This window comes from Esox lucius, chromosome 12 (genome assembly GCF_011004845.1).
Source record: "Esox lucius isolate fEsoLuc1 chromosome 12, fEsoLuc1.pri, whole genome shotgun sequence".
In the NCBI taxonomy this organism is placed as follows: domain Eukaryota; kingdom Metazoa; phylum Chordata; class Actinopteri; order Esociformes; family Esocidae; genus Esox; species Esox lucius.
This window is the reverse complement of record NC_047580.1, coordinates 12,272,687-12,289,536: the sequence shown is the minus strand read 5'-3', so window position 1 is coordinate 12,289,536 and position 16,850 is coordinate 12,272,687. Positions and strand designations below refer to the sequence as shown.

Sequence of the window (16,850 nt, the reverse complement as noted above, 5' to 3'; positions counted from 1 at the left end):
AAACTACTGGAACAATATGCTCTGGACAAATTAATCAAAGGTTGAATTGGTTGGCTGCAATGCAGGCACCAATTGTAAAGCATGGATGCAGAGGCATTATGGTTTGGGGCTGCTTTGCTGCTTCAGGGCCTGTCCAACATGTCATAATTGAGTCAAGCATGAATTGCATGTTGTACCACATAATTCTTGAGGAGAATGTGAGGCCATCTGTGAAAATGCTGAAGCTGAACCAAACATGTATCTTGCAACAGAACAATGATCCAAAACACAAAGGCAGATCTACAACATAATGGCTCAAATAAAAGAAATGGGACATTATGAAATGGCAGAGTCAAAGCCCATATGTCATTCCTATCAGTTCTGTAGAGTAGAACAAAATTCCTCCTAGTCAATGTAAAAGGATGATAGAAAGTTACAAGAAATGGCTACATTAAGTTATTTCAGCCAAAGGGGAAACATCAGCTACTGAAGCAAGAGGTGTATTCATTTTTCAAAACTGAAAATTAATTTCTGTAGATTTTTCATTAACAAATTATTAGAAAGTACAATCTCTTTGTGTAATTTGTTAAGTTTGGTTACCATTATCTGTAAATAGTTTTAAAGTTAAGATTACATATCCATTTTCAACATATCCATAAATATGTCAAAGAAAATACTACTTTCCATGGAGTGGGTATCATTTTTCACATGACCGTAAAGTTTGCATAACCACTACGCACCAATTTAGTATTAACATAACTAACCAATAGCCCTTCTCAATATAGGCCTATGCTACTTACTGGGCCACAGTTGTCAATTTTGGGCTGTTATGCATATTGTTGATCAAAGTTATGCTTTTTGTCCATTTTATTAGGAATACCCATCTACTGGCTCGGACACAATTTCATTTAAAACAGTCTGCATTTTTGTGGTTCTGGATTCTACAGGGTCTGAAATATTCCACAGGGATGTTGGTACAGAGCAGTGGTATCAGGCAGAGACTGGATGGCAGTACATGCAGCACATAGCCTGTTCCTTGTCATCCCAAAGATTATATAATGTGTTGAGGTCTGGGGGCTTTGCAGGCCACAGTCTTACCAGGCAATGATTTGTCTTACCTTTGCAGGCTCAATGGAACCTCTTTGTCTTTAGCTCATCACAGTGGAACCCAATGTGGTCCTCCGTTACAATAACATGTGGTGACAAAGACGGACATGCTTTTCTTGCATTGTTATGGCCTGCCTGTTATCATGCAAAATGTTTTGTTCGTCACATCATTCTTAGTAATGTTCTGACACTATTTTGCTTGAAAAGCCCACAATGTTAGCTGTTTGTGAAACTGTGGGAATAGCATAGCTAGCGTGACAATCATTACAACAGGCAATGTGCCAGCAGATAGAGAGGGACATAGAAAGCACAGATACACAAAGATAAATGGAATCCTGTCAGATAATTAGCAGTGGCCAGTCAGGGTGGGGGTCGCAATCCAATTCTCAATCATCTCATGGCCTTTAGGATAGGGAGATTAGACAGTTGAGTTGTGTTCGCTGTTCCGTTTCTGTCTGGGTTGCTTGTTCCTGCAATGGTGAGATATCTAATTCATGGGTTTATGTGTAAACCTGATTTAGAAAGAAATGTGTAATAAAAAGGTCACAGTACATTTCACCATTATAAAACTGAATGGTGGATAGTGGTGGTACCACGTGTGACCACAAGAGGGCTCTATTTTAAAAGCACAGCTGAACTAAAAAGACCCTAGAAAATGTTAATTAAAGACTAAAATTAAAATGTGTAATTGTTGATACAGATTAGACTCGGTAGATTCAGTGATGTTTTGGGGTAGGCCTACTATATGTCATTGAGGTGTGATGTGCCTACACACTAGTGTGCTTGAAATAACTGGAAATATGATGGTTTGCATTATGAACAATGTTAGATATAATATTGACAAAGACCTTGCACTGTTGCTTTGCCAGTAGCTTTAACTTCACAAATTAAAGTTATTACATTTCTAAAACACTAAAGACGGTACTCTCTGATTGTAAGCAACTTATCTTACTGTGTTACAGAAGGTTAATGGTTAATTCAAATGACTCCTAATCTCACTGGTTGTTGAAGAAGTAACTATAGTAACTGATCAAATGCGCGCAGGAATTAGCTATGGTTAATCACTTCGAGGCAACGGTTAATTACGAAAATAAAGCATGCTAAGGGGTGAAAAAGTCAGACCTGTATCTTTAAGAGGCCGATCTATCCGATGCTTTGTTGCACACTGAGTAGAGGTAGGATGGGGGAAGGGCCCGAGCTGTGCTTGAGAGCGACAAACTTGCATATGGCTCGCTCTGTCGAAGGGGAAGTGTGACAGGACGAAAAGGGATCTTTCACAGGACAGAAGCGCATACCGTCAGGCCCACGATGATATAATTACGGAAAAGGGGAACACGGGAGGACAGCCAGAGTTGGCCCGGCGGAGATGAGCGGGGCCGTGATTGTGGCGATATACCGACGTGTTGTGCTTTTGTTGTGCTGCTCGCTTGAGCCAGTTTGATTTTGAGACGGTAAGACTAGGCGACGTAAAATCCAGCTTGATGGATATTTACCTGGGTTTGTCTACGGTGAAATTAGCCTTCCATAGTCCCCTTAACGAAGAACTCTCCACCACCCGCGCATTTAGGAAAATATAGCACGGAATTTAGTATGTATTCTCCTTTCGGAGTGAATGATACTTTTTATCGGCAGATTTTTTAGATCGTTACAAATAGAGAAGGATCTGTGGAGATGGTAGGAAACTTTATGGCCAGTATGGGAAGGAAACCAACTGATTCCATTCAACTAATAGGCCGTCTTCACTGGATACAAATCTATGTAATCTACTTAAATGTGCCGCGGATTACAGTTAAACCTGTGGATTTCCATGCATTATCTTCGTGAGAAAAGTGATATAATGACGTTAATGATTCTGTATATTTCTATTGGTGCACATCTGTTATTTTATCTCCGTCGAGTACCTGTAGGCTAGGCTACTGCACTGAATAAATCTAGCATCATGGCAAGGACTATTGTACAACATATGCCCGTAATAAATCTGTATAGGTTTAGGCCTACACCCAAATGTAGCTTTTCGATTAAACGTATAACAATTTTTCTAACATGAAGGCACTATACAAATATACCTTAGTCAAATTCTCAAGATTAAACTCCGGAGAATAGGTATTTAATGGGTTTTCCCCTTATTCTCTTGTAGGTATCCCAGTCTCGGTCTAGCCCTTGGCTGTTGAGATTGTTCTGAAAGGAAAAGGACAACAAACAGGGGAAGTGAACATGGCTGGGACCTCAAGTTTCTTTTCCAACGGACCCGTTCCGTGGATTGAGAATGACACGGAGATGAACAATCTATACCGGGATCTTGAGTTGGGGACCGTTTTGACTTTGTTTTACTCCAAAAAGTCCCAGCGACCAGAGAGAAGAACATTTCAGGTCAAACTTGAGACAAGGACAATTATCTGGACCCGAGGAACGGATAAAATTGAGGGGGAAAGTGAGTATAATAGCCGTGGGGTTTAGAGAAAGCATGTATGCATAATACATAGGTAAAAGGTATTCTGTTAAATCAATTCCGAGGCCTATCTTTGGAGAATAATTGGTAGCTTGCCAGAGATTTAGGTTAAGTTGATTACTGTACAGTCACAGCAATACATATCTATTGCTGCCCATTACTCCAAACCCACACTACTGTGGAGGGTGACCTGACATTCCTGAACCGATACAATATCCCCAGACTAGATACATAGGCACACTTGAGCGAAGATCGCAACTGGGCGCACAGAAAACTGGTTCTGGTGAGAGATTATGATGCCAAACTGGTCTGTTTACCTGCTGTCAATTGTTTTGGAATAACAAAACCCAGACAGTTCCCACCGATTCATAGCCTATAGCCCTACAGTACATAAAACAATTTAAGATATTTTGGGCTACGGAGGCTGCTTGTTTTGTTTTTTATTTAGTGGTTATTATTCTGTTTGAATCGTGTTGTTCAATATTCAGATAGGCCAAATTGACAAAACAACGTGACACGAGGCCATATAAATCCCGATAGTCTTGTGGGGCCTTTCATCTACATATCTAGTCTAGTCCACATAATATTGTCAACGTCATAAACACATGGCAGATCAAATTAATTGCAGGCAATTTAGGCCCTGTGCACGGTCTTGAAGCGTACGCACCTCACTCCAAACGGTCTCCCTGGTAGCAGGATGCATCGCGCAAAGCTGCACTCTGCTCCGGATGCAGCCGAGGATGGAGCAAAAAATAGTTGAAACGACACCCCCGGAAAGAAGATGGATAGTTAGCAGTTGTAACGCGGCGGTGTCATGTACTTATTTCGAGTAAGATGATATCAGCGAATCTTTTACTTAGGTAGTACAAGAATAGCGTGTGCCGTTTTTACTGGAAGTGTTGAATCATTTTGTTTTGTGATCGGAGCCAGCGCCATGTCCATATTGACTAATCGATGACACTGAGAGTATGGACCATTGACATCGTTATTGCAGGCTGCCTAGCTAAATAAAGATTCTGTCCGATGTCTTTCTGCAGACCTATGTACATAATTATCCCCAGTAAGGTATTATGTGTTCCCATTGAGAGACGGTGAACATTAATGGGAATATATTATTCGATTAGTGTGCTTTTGGTCAACCAATTAACACGGGCATATAGTCAGGGGTGTGTCAGAATTGACAAAGACCTGACACAAAATTTTGTTTGGATAAAAGATCTCCACACTTAGCCAAGGTCTGTTATGCTTTTGTGGCACAGCAACCTTTTAAACAAGATCTCTTATGTGGTTCCAAAACCCTGCCTCAACCATGCTTCCTCACCTCCCCATGAGTGCATCTCAAGCAATGACCAGTGTGTCTAAATGTACTGTGATGATTCAAGGTGGAACAGACAGATATAAATCTTCAATGGACCATTTTGTCCCGGGAACACATCAAGCAGACCTGATTCACTGCATAAGTGTGTGTTCATTTAACCAGATAAACTAGATGTGCAGGTGTCTTTGTTGTCATGGTCTAGAAACTAGTCATTGCAATTGAGATGGTTTGATGCATGGCCAGTTTACAATGGCTTAGAGCTTTTCCTGTGGCTGAAGCTAAGCGGAGTGCCTAGGTCTAGCACTTTGCCTAGGTCTGTGTATTGGCCACAGTGTCGGCCCTAGCCTTTTGATGGCCCTAAACTAAATTTGATTTGGCTCACTAGCAGTCGGGGGCCCTAAGCGACCGCTTATTTTGTTATGCTTAGGGCTGGCCCTGAATATACCACTAACCCCAGCGATGCCTTGTTGCTCTTATAAACAAGTTACCAGTGATAGCGCGCATACATAACTACCTGTGGGATGTTAGCCTCCCACCAACGCAAAACATCTGCAACTTAGTCTGCTGTTTGTGCCGTTAACATTTAGGGTTGTGCTACTATAATTTTTTAGATATTAAAGAATATTTCATAGGTCATTCTGAGGTCACTCACCCCGCCTCCACATGCTCCATATTCAACCAAAATGGCCTTGTTTGCCCTCCGTTTGTGCTGCTGAAGCGGTGTTTTATGTATTAGACATTTAATTTAGGTGATGTCACCAGCCCCCAACATGCTCAGAATTCACTCAAAATAGGCTCGATCGTTTGTGCTTATTTTGACTGCCCTGTGACGCTGAGCACAGCTGAACTTAGAATACGGAGGACGGCAAATCTCGCTTTTCAAGACAATCCCGAAAACAGTGACAATGACTCTGTTTACAAGCACCTATATAGAGATGCGGCCTGATTCAGGCCCCCTCAAACCAAACCAAAATGTAATGAACCAGGACAACTATAAAAAAATATATATATTAAAAAAGACAACTTTCCAGAGGCGTAGGTTTATGTTCAGATCAGGAACATGCATATCAGAAGCCCATCATCAGAAAGAGGTCCTGCTAGACTTGGAATGTAATCCATGTGTTGATGGTGGTTGACATCGTCATTGGAGGCTTGGCCTTTCCCGCGTGCTCAATGAGACTTCTTTACGTTGCTCTATCTGTCGCTTTGAAACAGAGCTTTTCCTAAAGCAAGGGTGTTAATATTGCAATCGTCTTCATGTGAATTGAGTGGGTTTGAGTTCTGATGGGTGATATTTAGATAAATACTGAAACAGTCTTGTGTGTGGCATGTTCCGGCAAACGCACCTGCGCGCCTCTGTGGAATAACTGTGTCAGTATGCAGGCCTGTGTCACGCTTTGACAAAGTTTTTCCATCCTTTTGGTTCGTGGCTCGGGAAAAGGACAACCTCTGCAATACCTCAGCCGAATGCAGCTTACATCACGGTGACTGTGCATCGTCCAAATAGTCATCCCCAGCTCTGACACCTCCCTGATACTTGAGCGTAGATCGCTCTCTTTCCTGGGTTTTAGCCTCAGAAGACTCATGTCGCCCCTTAAGTAAACAAACGTCACTGAGAGAGAGACTTGGGGGGGTGCGGGGGGTGTTAAGGAAGGTGATGGCGAGAGGGGACGAAGAGCGAGAGAAGGCAGTGAAGTAGAGAACGGTGAGAGCAGCGGGAGAAGGGAAAGAAAGGGGAGAGCGGGAGGACATTTTGGCGTGTTATACCGGATGCCTCTCCCCCTCTCCTTGTGTAAGGTGACACCTCTGGAAGGGTCTTCTTACACCCCCCCCCAATCCCCACCCCCAACCAAACAAGAACTCTGCAAATATTTGGACAGACCGACTTTTAAAATGTCCTCTCAAACATCTCAGTCTTATCAGCGGATGTCTGCTGGCCCAACTGCTGCATAGATGTCTGCAATGTAAGGTAGTTGTGTGTGTGTGTGTGTGTGTGTGATTCTTGGAGAGGAAGGGGTAGGTGAGAGAATGCGGGCACATGCATATATAGATAAACACACACACACACACGTGTAGGCGGGAGATCAGCACAGGATGTGTGGTTTGGGGCAGGAAGAGGAGCAGGAGCAGTGAGTGAGTGAGTGCGTGCGTGCGTGCGCGCCCATGTTTTATCTCCCGGAGAATTACTGGCCCTAAAACGCTGACACTAATGCAGTGTGGACAGCAGTCACTAGGACTCTGGCCATTGCCTAAAGGGTCAGGCCCACACTTGGGGTGGCTGGGGAAATGTAAAATCGACCACATTTACAGAGAGAGCAATAGACCATTCGTGACATCAAAAGTATATTTCTAACACTTAAAGCATTATTGACTTTCTTTACATTTGCTATGTAACGAAGTTTAAATTTTGGGTTCCAGAAGGGTGCGTCAGCTGATCTAAATTGATGAGGCGTTCAGAATTTACATTGATCAAGAATCTGTGTTTTTTAAACAAAGACAACGAATGTGGCCACTGCAGATAGCTTATCACATATAGTAACTCCTCTCACCAAATCAAAACTTGAGACACAAATAGTCACACTGTCTCAAGACCTCTTGGACTAATCTCCCGTTCATATTGAATCAGGGTTTGTCACTTAATTCCAGTTGATTTTATTAGGATCCCCATTAGCTGATGCAAAGAAAAATACTTCCCTGGGTTCACACAGAACGCACAACAAAAGACGACAAAGGAAAAACCATCAACACGCATAACAACAAATAACAAATAAAAATATACAATGCGCACTAATGTCCAATTATGAACGGCCATGAAATGTTGCTTCATTTGTTTTTCCAGGCCGTGTAAGCGGAGCCAGCTGAAAAGAATGAATGTCTTTTACTGAGTGCTTGACTGACTACCCACTGTTGAATAGCGTAGTGGTCAGAGACACGAACTGTCACAGAGTGGACCAGTGTTTGGTCCTTGCCACTAACCAAACAAAGTAGTCATTAAGATTTGTCCAGGATAGACTAAAACTTGGCCACAAGCTTCAGTAGCTATGCTATAGTAAGCCTGAAATTTAAGTTTACGATTATATTGCGACTATTTCTGGTGGTTTTTCAAAGTACGCATCCGTGCATGCTTTTTAGGGTAATATAGACCACAATCCTTTGCGCACTAAAAGAGGATGGGTTTCCACAATTCTCGTCTTTTCGCTTGACGTAAAAGTCAGTTATCGTCACCTATATTGATAGTTATTGTGTCAGTGTCATTCACGAATGAAAGAAAAACAAATGTTGTGCCATGAAATTAAATCACTTTGGCGGTGTAAAGTTAATCTTCAGTCTCACAAGCAATCGCTCAATTCTTATGACTGTTACAAGTAGTTAGTAGATACTAGTAAGCCTGTTACTGGCTAATAAGCTGTTAAAACGGTCAGTGGCAAAAGCCATACAATTCATAGATGCTGTTTGTGGTGGAAGTAAACTTAATAAGAAATGTTAGTCAGTTTAAAATAATGCTTAATGGTGTCTAATTAAATATTCAAACTTGGATGTCAATGCATGACAAAATGATCAAATGTCGATATGCAATTTTATGACGAGATCGGTCCAATCGGTCCCTACTGTAATCTCTAATTTAATGTGTTGAATGTAGTGTATCAACCCTGTTTTACCTGTTGTTGGTTTGGATGTTCGCTAAAGTAAGGAAATAGCTCAGAGAACCGTGGTGATTCAACGTTGGTTTAAAGATGCAGAACACTCAGCGCACACACAGCTCTGTGGCATAGTGGTTAAACACAGCCTGTCACATGGGAGACCCCGGTTTGAATCCTGTGACAGCAACAACATTCATCCCGTCTAATCGCGGGTCGTCCGAACTAGGCTTGCCTAGGCTTCCTTCGCTTGTTTGAAACTACTCTTATTCGGAGTTTTAGTGGTTATGGCCTATACAACACTTTGTCATTTTGAGTTAGTTTTGGCTTGTGGTATTGTGTAGTTACCACTGGTGGCATGTCTTGTGGGGTTTGTGTGTGCATTAAAACTAAGTATAAGCTGCCTGTACAAACAGTCACAGATTTTAAATAAAAAAAAATATATATATATTTTTTAAAATATTTTTATTTTATTAAAATATATATATATTTTTTTTCTTCTAAAAAAACCGAAGTAATGCTTTTACCCTCTCATAAACCTTCAACCAGAAGAGTTGTTCATGCATTAGTTCACGCACCGAAGTTTATGATAAACTGCTCTATTCTGAACCCGTTGTAGCTTCCCTAAGTTCATCTTTGTTGTTCCTGACAAGAACGCTGAGCAATCATCGAAATGTGATAGTACTAGGGTCTACAGAACTTGTTTGGTCAGATATGGTGTTAATAAAGAAGAGCATCTCTTAACTGCAGATATCTCCCCATCTTTTGCACCAAAGAATCTGTCTTGACCATGACAAATTACAATGTAAGGTGACACCAAGAAGCTTTGTTTCCTGTACTGGCTCAACAGCAACATTGTTCAGTACCAGATTAATGAATATCCAAATACAATGCTCTTAGTCATGGATGTATTCAGAACAAGTTGATCAGTAATCCAGTCAAATACTACATTAAATACTACGTACTCTGCAACTCTTTGTTGAGGGCTGAAGTGATGTCTTCAACAGTTGGTGTAGACATAGTGTTAAATCATCAGCATATGTAGACACACAGACCTTTTTACAAACCAGTGGAAGATCATTTGTAAAGATAAAAAAAAGGAGTGCTCTTAGTGAAGAGCCCTGCAGAATCCCACACGTTACATGTCTTACATTTGAGAAGCTTCCGTTAAAGAAAAAGTTTTGTTCTATCAGTTAAGTAGATTTCTATCCATGCGATAGCAGATGCAGTAAAGCCATAACACCTAAAAGCAAACTTTGATCAATGAAATCAAAGACATTACTAATATCTAATTGTACTGCTCCTACAATATTTTGTTGATCAACATATTTTAGCCATCATTTGTGTGAGCGCTGTGCAGATTGAATGTCCTTCCCTAACAATTTGTTCATAAAGAAATAACAGTGTAGCTGGTTGCTTTGAACATGTAACAAGCTGATTGGTTGGCTTTTTGGCACCTTGTCCTGAAACACACACTGACATGTCGAGTTCTTGACCGTACCTGTATGTATACCACCCCCCACCCCAATCCAGTCGACATCAGGGAGATCAAGGAGATCCGAACCGGCCAGAAGTCCCGTGACTTTGAGCGCTACGTGGAGGACTCGGCCGCTCGGCTGGACCAGGCCCACTGCTTCGTCATCCTCCACGGCGCAGAGTTCCGCCTAAAAGCTCTCAGCCTTGCAGGTAAACCCTGAACATTTTCCCTGTGTTTCACCGCCATGCCGTCTAGTTGACCAGCAATGCCTTGGGCTACGCCACTGTGATACGGTGTCAGAACTTTGAACCTTGACCCCCCCCCCCTTCCCTCAGCGACGTCTGACGAGGAGATGACCATGTGGGTGAAGGGGCTGACCTGGCTAGTCGCAGACACGCTCAAATCTCCGACCCCCTTACAGATTGAGAGGTACTACTTCGTTCTGTGTGGGAAAGCCACGGTCGGGTATTATGTGATCATTGATTTAAAATGGCAGTGTTTCTAATGCTCCCTTTGGCATTGTTTTTGCCCCTCCCCCCCTATCTAGGTGGTTACGGAAGCAATTTTATGCTGTGGATCGCAATAGAGAGGACAAGTGAGTGAAAGCATTCTATACTTTGGGCTTCATGAACCATATAAGGACCCTGTCCAGCTGGTTGGAGCATCGGTTTTGGGTTCTGAAATTGGTCCACTTAGGCTGCGCCAGCGGAAAGTGTCCACCCGCTACTCTGTTGCCATGGATAATGGCTTCAATGTAAATGATTGAACGTTGCATCGACTTTTAAACGACGACGAGGATTTTCTTTTGGTGTGCACTTGCAGGGGTGTCTTGTCAATAATTTAGTAAAGCGGCTGTCAAGAAACGGGCTGGAGCCTTTCTGGGAACGTCTGGGGTGAAACCTAATACCTAATTACAAAACTGTCACCACCGTAGTTTTAACTTAATATTAAGGCTCCATATCAATTGGTGTGACTACAGTCATTTTAGGGGCGACAGGTAAACCTGGGTCGTTGCTTAAAATAACAATGTGTTCTCAGTCAGCTTACATCTTAAGGGAAGTGTTAACCATTTTGGCTTTGCGTTTGGCACCGACTGGTGTGCACTGTGTAATTGTGAATTTGTCAGACTGACGTGCAGTGAAGGAACTTACACTCTGAGCCGCAAACCTGCACAGCTTCCTGCTGCAGGAAACTGTTTGGGGGGGCTGTGAGAGTGGGATGAGAGAGGGAGATTGTATGCCTCTTGGTCCCTGCAAATCTGTCGATAGCCCAACGCATTTATGATGCGTTAGTTTCCATAAGCCCGTTCAGAAGTGTCTCTCTTAAAGTAGTCCTGTGGTCAAGTCACGGCCCTTTTCCAAACGTCTGCACCTGCTTCTGAGTTTCCGCCTGCCAGTATCTTCGTGTGTGTTTCTCATGGCGTGGCTGTTTTGGCTGTGTGTATTTTAGGATATCCTGTAAGGATCTGAAGAGCATGCTGAGCCAGGTCAACTACAGAGTTCCCAACATGAAGTTCCTCCGAGAGAAACTTCCGGTAACATCCTCGCACTCATCACGTCCCGTTACCTACCCTCCCCACCTGTGTTTTTCTGGAATAATGTGCTAACCCCGCCCCCCCCCCACCCCCAAAACTCTTTCTCTTAGGACTCTGAGTTGAGGAATGGAGATGTGACCTTTTGCCAGTTTGCACAGCTCTATCGCAGCTTGATGTTTGACGCCCAAAAAGCTGTAAGTCCTTAAACTGGTTCTAGAGGATGCTCTTCCCCATCTGTCCTGACCTATTCCCCACCATCAGTCTGCTGACTAATGGCTCCCAGATCAATATAGCCAGTTAAAACCCACAGAGCATCTCTGGTAGGAGCCATTAGGCTCTGTAGACAGGCAGGCTGACCGAGAGAGACAGGCAGTCAAGTTGACGAAAGGTGAAGGCGGTTGGTCGGGCTGGTAGAGTGGGAGGCGGGCGGGCAGGCTGGCAGGCAAACAAAGGCTGTCTGATTTCCTGCAGAGTTAACTTTTTTCGTTCATGATTCTTTTTTATCTTTCAGATGGACATTCCTTTTTTACAGAGGTAGGCATACGCACACGTGCACACACACTGACCCCGATTGTCTTACCAAAGATTGTGTAACACAGCTCTCCCTTTCCGTCAGGTTCATTGAGCGACCCGACCAGAAGATCTTGTTAGAAGACTTCAAGAGCTTCCTTCTGGAGTCCCAGAAGGTATACAGGAAGACTTGGCGTTTTAAATTACTAAGTTCCTGTGTTTTCAATGCAAAGCTATGCTAGTCAAAAACATTGGTATTTAGGGTTATTCGGTAGCCTTGTGGTCAGGGCTCCTGACCAGTAGTCAAAAGGTTCTAGATGTATTTTGTCAGAGTCAGCAAGGTGAGATCTGTTGTTTTGTACCAAAGAAAGACCATTATACCCCAAATTTCTTCTGTGAATGTGTACCAGGTAGATCTGGGTTACCCTTAGTTTATCTCCTGTAGTTACATGCTATTACACAAGAAAATCAATTGACCTGAAAGTGTTGTTTCCTGTCTCTTCTGCTCGCTTGACTGTCTTTTCTGCTGTAGGAACTCTGGGCGACAGATAACAACAAGGTGCAGGAATTCATGTTTGGTTACCTGAAAGACCCACTGAGAGAGGTGGAACAACCCTTCTTCCACCAAGATGAGGTACTTCCAATGTTTTGTTTATTAGGAAATAAACCAGTTGTTGTATGTGCTCAAGTGATCACAGAAACGTTTTTTAATATGGCCATCATGAACATAGAAAGAGGATGTGGCTGGGTGGGGCAATGCACATTGGCCAGCTTGGCCGGGGGGGCGGGGATCATCGTCAGAAGGGCTCTCATCGTGCTCTGGTAACTCCATCACGTGGCTTGGGTGCCAGTGAAGCTGACAGGTTAGTTAGCTGGTACTTTTTTTGACTTCCTGGTTGGAAGAGCAGTGTGTGAAGAAAGCAGGATGGGTTGGTTTAGATGCCTAGCTGGGGGCTGCCTAGGACGAAGGCTTGCTACAATCATCAACTCTCTCGCCATAAAATCATTCTGATCAACAGGGCTGCTTTACCCCATTTTTCTCCTCTCTCAATTTGGTGACAAGTACAATTATGGCCTGTTCTCATTGCATCAACTCCTCTCGTGTCCTCCATTGCACATCACACACTGCACTCTCAACCAGGACGTTTTGGGCGGAACCGATTTTGCACCATTTTGTCTGCCCCCCCCCACCCCCACCGATCCTGTTCTTTCAGACGTTTGAGATGATGGTTCATTTAAAAATAACAACCCTGCCTTGCTGGTGACTTATGTGTTTGATGAAATGGAGGATGTGTGATTTGAGGTCACACCACGACTTCTCTTACATATCCGAAGCAAAGTTGGCAATGCGTGGTGCTAACCGGCGTGGTGCTAACCGGCGTGGTGCTAACCGGCGTGGTGCTAACCGGCGTGGTGCTAACCGGCGTCGTGCTAACCGAACTGCATGATGGAGCACCTCATGTTTCTGTCTTGGCTTGCAGTAATTTAGAAGAACTCTGGAATTTGAGTTGAGCACAATCAAATATGGCACCTGGGTTTTCAGCTACTGGCCCATTTCAGTTCTCAGGTTATATCAGGACAGTGGTATTGATGACAGGTCTACTCTTCTCCAGTTCCTGACGTACCTGTTCTCCAGAGAGAACACCATCTGGGACGCTGCCCTAGACCAGGTGGGCCCCGAAGACATGAACAACCCGCTGTCTCACTACTGGATCTCCTCATCTCACAACACGTAAGGATGTAGGAGGAATGTCACGGGGTTGGAGGGAAGGGGTGGGGGGGATTATGGGGAGGGAGGGGGTGGGGGGGAGTATAGGGAGGGAGTATGGGGAGGGGGGGTGGGGTGGGGGGGAGTATAGGGAGGGAGTATGGGGAGGGGGGGTGGGGTGGAGTGGAGTATAGGGAGGGAGTATGGGGAGGGGGGGGTGGGGTGGAGTATAGGGAGGGAGTATGGGGAGGGGGGGGTGGGGTGGAGTATAGGGAGGGAGTATGGGGAGGGGGGGGTGGGGTGGAGTATAGGGAGGGAGTATAGGGAGGGAGTATAGGGAGGGAGTATAGGGAGGGAGTATGGGGAGGGAGTATGGGGAGGGAGGGGGTGGGGTGGAGTATGGGGAGGGGGGGGTGGGGTGGAGTATAGGGAGGGAGTATAGGGAGGGAGTATAGGGAGGGAGTATGGGGAGGGAGTATGGGGAGGGAGGGGGTGGGGTGGAGTATAGGGAGGGAGTATGGGGAGGGGAGGGAGGGGGTGGTTGTGGATGAATCAGTGCTGGCCTACCACGAATGGTTAGATCTCTGGATTCTTCCCCCACCCAAGGCGTTTGTGCCATATTACAGTTCGGATATACATCAGATAAAAGTGTTATTATCCAAAAATCCCTTTGAACAATATAGACTGGGCTTTTATTGTGCAGGGAAATCTCCATCTTCCTCCTATTGAAAACACAACGAGAAGGGGTTAACGTGATAACCTTTAGTGTGAGCTGTGAAACAATACTCCTGGAAGTGAGGATTGAAAGTGGCCATGTTGCTTTGATTAAAAGGCTGAATTTCCCAGCTGAATGAGAATTGGGATGTTTACGCTGACCCACAGAGACACAAAGGCCTTTTAGTTCTGTACGCTATTGGGTTTCGCTACCTCCATGGAAAGTGAATGGAAGAGTAGCAGAGAAGGAAGGCACAGGCTTCAGTAGAAATGCAAGTCCAAGTGTGTTGTGGGTTTTGTTTGCAGCTACCTGACGGGAGATCAGTTTTCCAGTGAGTCGTCCCTGGAGGCCTACTCGCGCTGTCTGAGGATGGGCTGCCGTTGCATTGAATGTGAGTTTAGTCACTGGCCAACCATCACTGTTTTACATCCCCATACCCTACTCCCAACCACTCATGTATCCAGGACGTACTCATTTGGCCAAAAGCTGCTGTAAAATGTTTAGTAGGTTCATAAAGCTTTAGTCAAAAACTGAAGCGAACAGCCTAGCCCTTAAATCATTGACTCAGTAAACAATTTGTTGCTGATTCAAATGTTGACCTATGCTGTATGACACAAACCTGCATATCTCTTAACTAGCTGATCGAGGGTGAACACTGGTCGTACAGGTTTCAGAAAGACCTGACTGGAGTCTCAACATTAACAACAGCTACAGCCTATTGCTATTTCTGGACTTGTGTAACTACCCATATATACACTATGTTTTCTCTGAAACAGACACACTCAACACATTAACTGTTCACAAAAGACATTGCCAGTGTGCCACTAATTGTGTCCTGTGTTTTCCATGGCTCAGTGGACTGCTGGGATGGTCCTGAGGGAATGCCTGTCATCTACCACGGACACACCCTCACCACCAAGATCAAGTTCTGCGATGTCCTGATGACTATTAAGGAACATGCCTTTGTGACGTCTGAGTGAGTGTCAATGAGCTCAGACAATCTGTTTGTATGCTTGACTGCTTCTTTTAAGACCTCATCCTTATTAGATATTCTTTCAGAACAATTTCTAGAAAAGACATTTGGTCACTGCCCAGCATAAAAGCTTTGTCGTTGCAATCGGGAGGTTGACTCTCGTGGCAGCATACCAACCGTGCCAGGGACTTTAGTTGGTGTTACTGTGATTTGGCCCGGCATCGTTCGGGTTAGCCGGTAGGGATGTGGCACAGGGTTGCTGGCTTGCTCTCTAGCACCTCCCTGTGGCGCTTTCGACAACTGCAAGCTCAGTCGTGGGTGTCTGCTGGAGAACACACTGTCCTCAAAGCGTTTAGGTTTGGGCAGAAACTTCCTGGTTGAGCAAGTGGTGTGATTAAAACAGTTTAGCAGGATGTGCTTAGGAGGACACGTCATTGACTCTCACGAGCCTGATGGCAGTTGCCGTTACAAAGCTTGGTTTCTACAATCATCAATTAGGTGTTAAGAAATTGGGAGGGGAGCAAAAATGTACAAAAAATAAAAAAATGCAAACGTGCCTCTGAACCTCTGACTGACTTCCTGTCGACCTCTGACTCGACTTGCTCCCCCAGGTATCCAGTCATCCTGTCCATCGAGGACCATTGCAGCATTGTCCAGCAGAGGAACATGGCGACCCACTTCAAGAGAATCTTTGGAGACATGCTGCTCACCAAGGCTGTGGACATCTCCGCCGACGGACTGCCCTCGCCCAATCAGCTGAAGAGGAAGATTCTAATCAAGGTCTGTGGCTATGGAGTCAAGGAGAGTTTAGGATGGAAGATGTTTGTTTTTGGAAGGAACGCAGATGTCATCCATTTGCTCTTCAGGCTTTTTTCAGGCTTTCGCTCCTCTTTCTCCCCGTGTTTGTCCCCTGCAGCATAAGAAGCTAGCGGAGGGCAGTGCGTATGAGGAGGTGTCCACCTCCACTCCCTACTCTGAGAATGACATCAGCAACTCCATCAAGAATGGCCTTCTGTTCCTGGAGGACCCCATCAACCATGTGAGAACTTCTTCTGTTGCTGTTTTCTTTCCTGGTCATTGCTCAATTGTCCCTGTTAAGTATTTGCTCTGTATTGCTGTCATTAATAATTACTTGCACATTTCATTAAGGAAAAATTGATACGTTAGTAGTTTGCAATGTTGTTTGTGCTCCAGAGGTTGCTCCTATTACATAGCAGTGGGTCACAAATCTTTCTTCTGTGAATGCACGTTGAGGTACTTTGCCTAACTGACTTTATTTATCGCCGTTAATTATTTGTTTTTGAAGTGGTTTAATCTCTCAGTAGATAGGGGATTTGTTATGGAACGTTTAAGAAAGATTTCAAAACCACCTAAAAAGGAAAATCAATCAGCCCTTTTATGGATTACAGTCATTAGTGCGTATAGTTGTAACACGTAATAAA

The 16,850-nt window shown here is 44.2% G+C and overlaps 1 protein-coding gene across 2 annotated transcripts in view; it reads left to right on the top strand.

Annotated features, from left to right (window-relative positions):
- Positions 1-2,231: 2,231 nt before the first annotated feature.
- plcg1 (phospholipase C, gamma 1) overlaps positions 2,232-16,850 on the top strand; it is a 32,689-nt gene continuing 18,070 nt past the window's right edge. For both annotated transcript variants that reach the window (XM_010875864.5, XM_010875865.5), the window contains exons 1-15: positions 2,232-2,537; positions 3,224-3,517; positions 10,025-10,177; positions 10,304-10,397; positions 10,516-10,563; positions 11,418-11,502; positions 11,613-11,696; positions 12,014-12,036; positions 12,119-12,188; positions 12,545-12,646; positions 13,626-13,744; positions 14,741-14,826; positions 15,291-15,411; positions 16,020-16,188; positions 16,325-16,447. In XM_010875864.5, the coding sequence (XP_010874166.1) occupies positions 3,301-3,517; positions 10,025-10,177; positions 10,304-10,397; positions 10,516-10,563; positions 11,418-11,502; positions 11,613-11,696; positions 12,014-12,036; positions 12,119-12,188; positions 12,545-12,646; positions 13,626-13,744; positions 14,741-14,826; positions 15,291-15,411; positions 16,020-16,188; positions 16,325-16,447 (1,494 nt within the window). In that variant the 5' untranslated portion in view covers positions 2,232-2,537; positions 3,224-3,300. The remainder of the gene's footprint in view (positions 2,538-3,223; positions 3,518-10,024; positions 10,178-10,303; positions 10,398-10,515; positions 10,564-11,417; positions 11,503-11,612; positions 11,697-12,013; positions 12,037-12,118; positions 12,189-12,544; positions 12,647-13,625; positions 13,745-14,740; positions 14,827-15,290; positions 15,412-16,019; positions 16,189-16,324; positions 16,448-16,850) is intronic.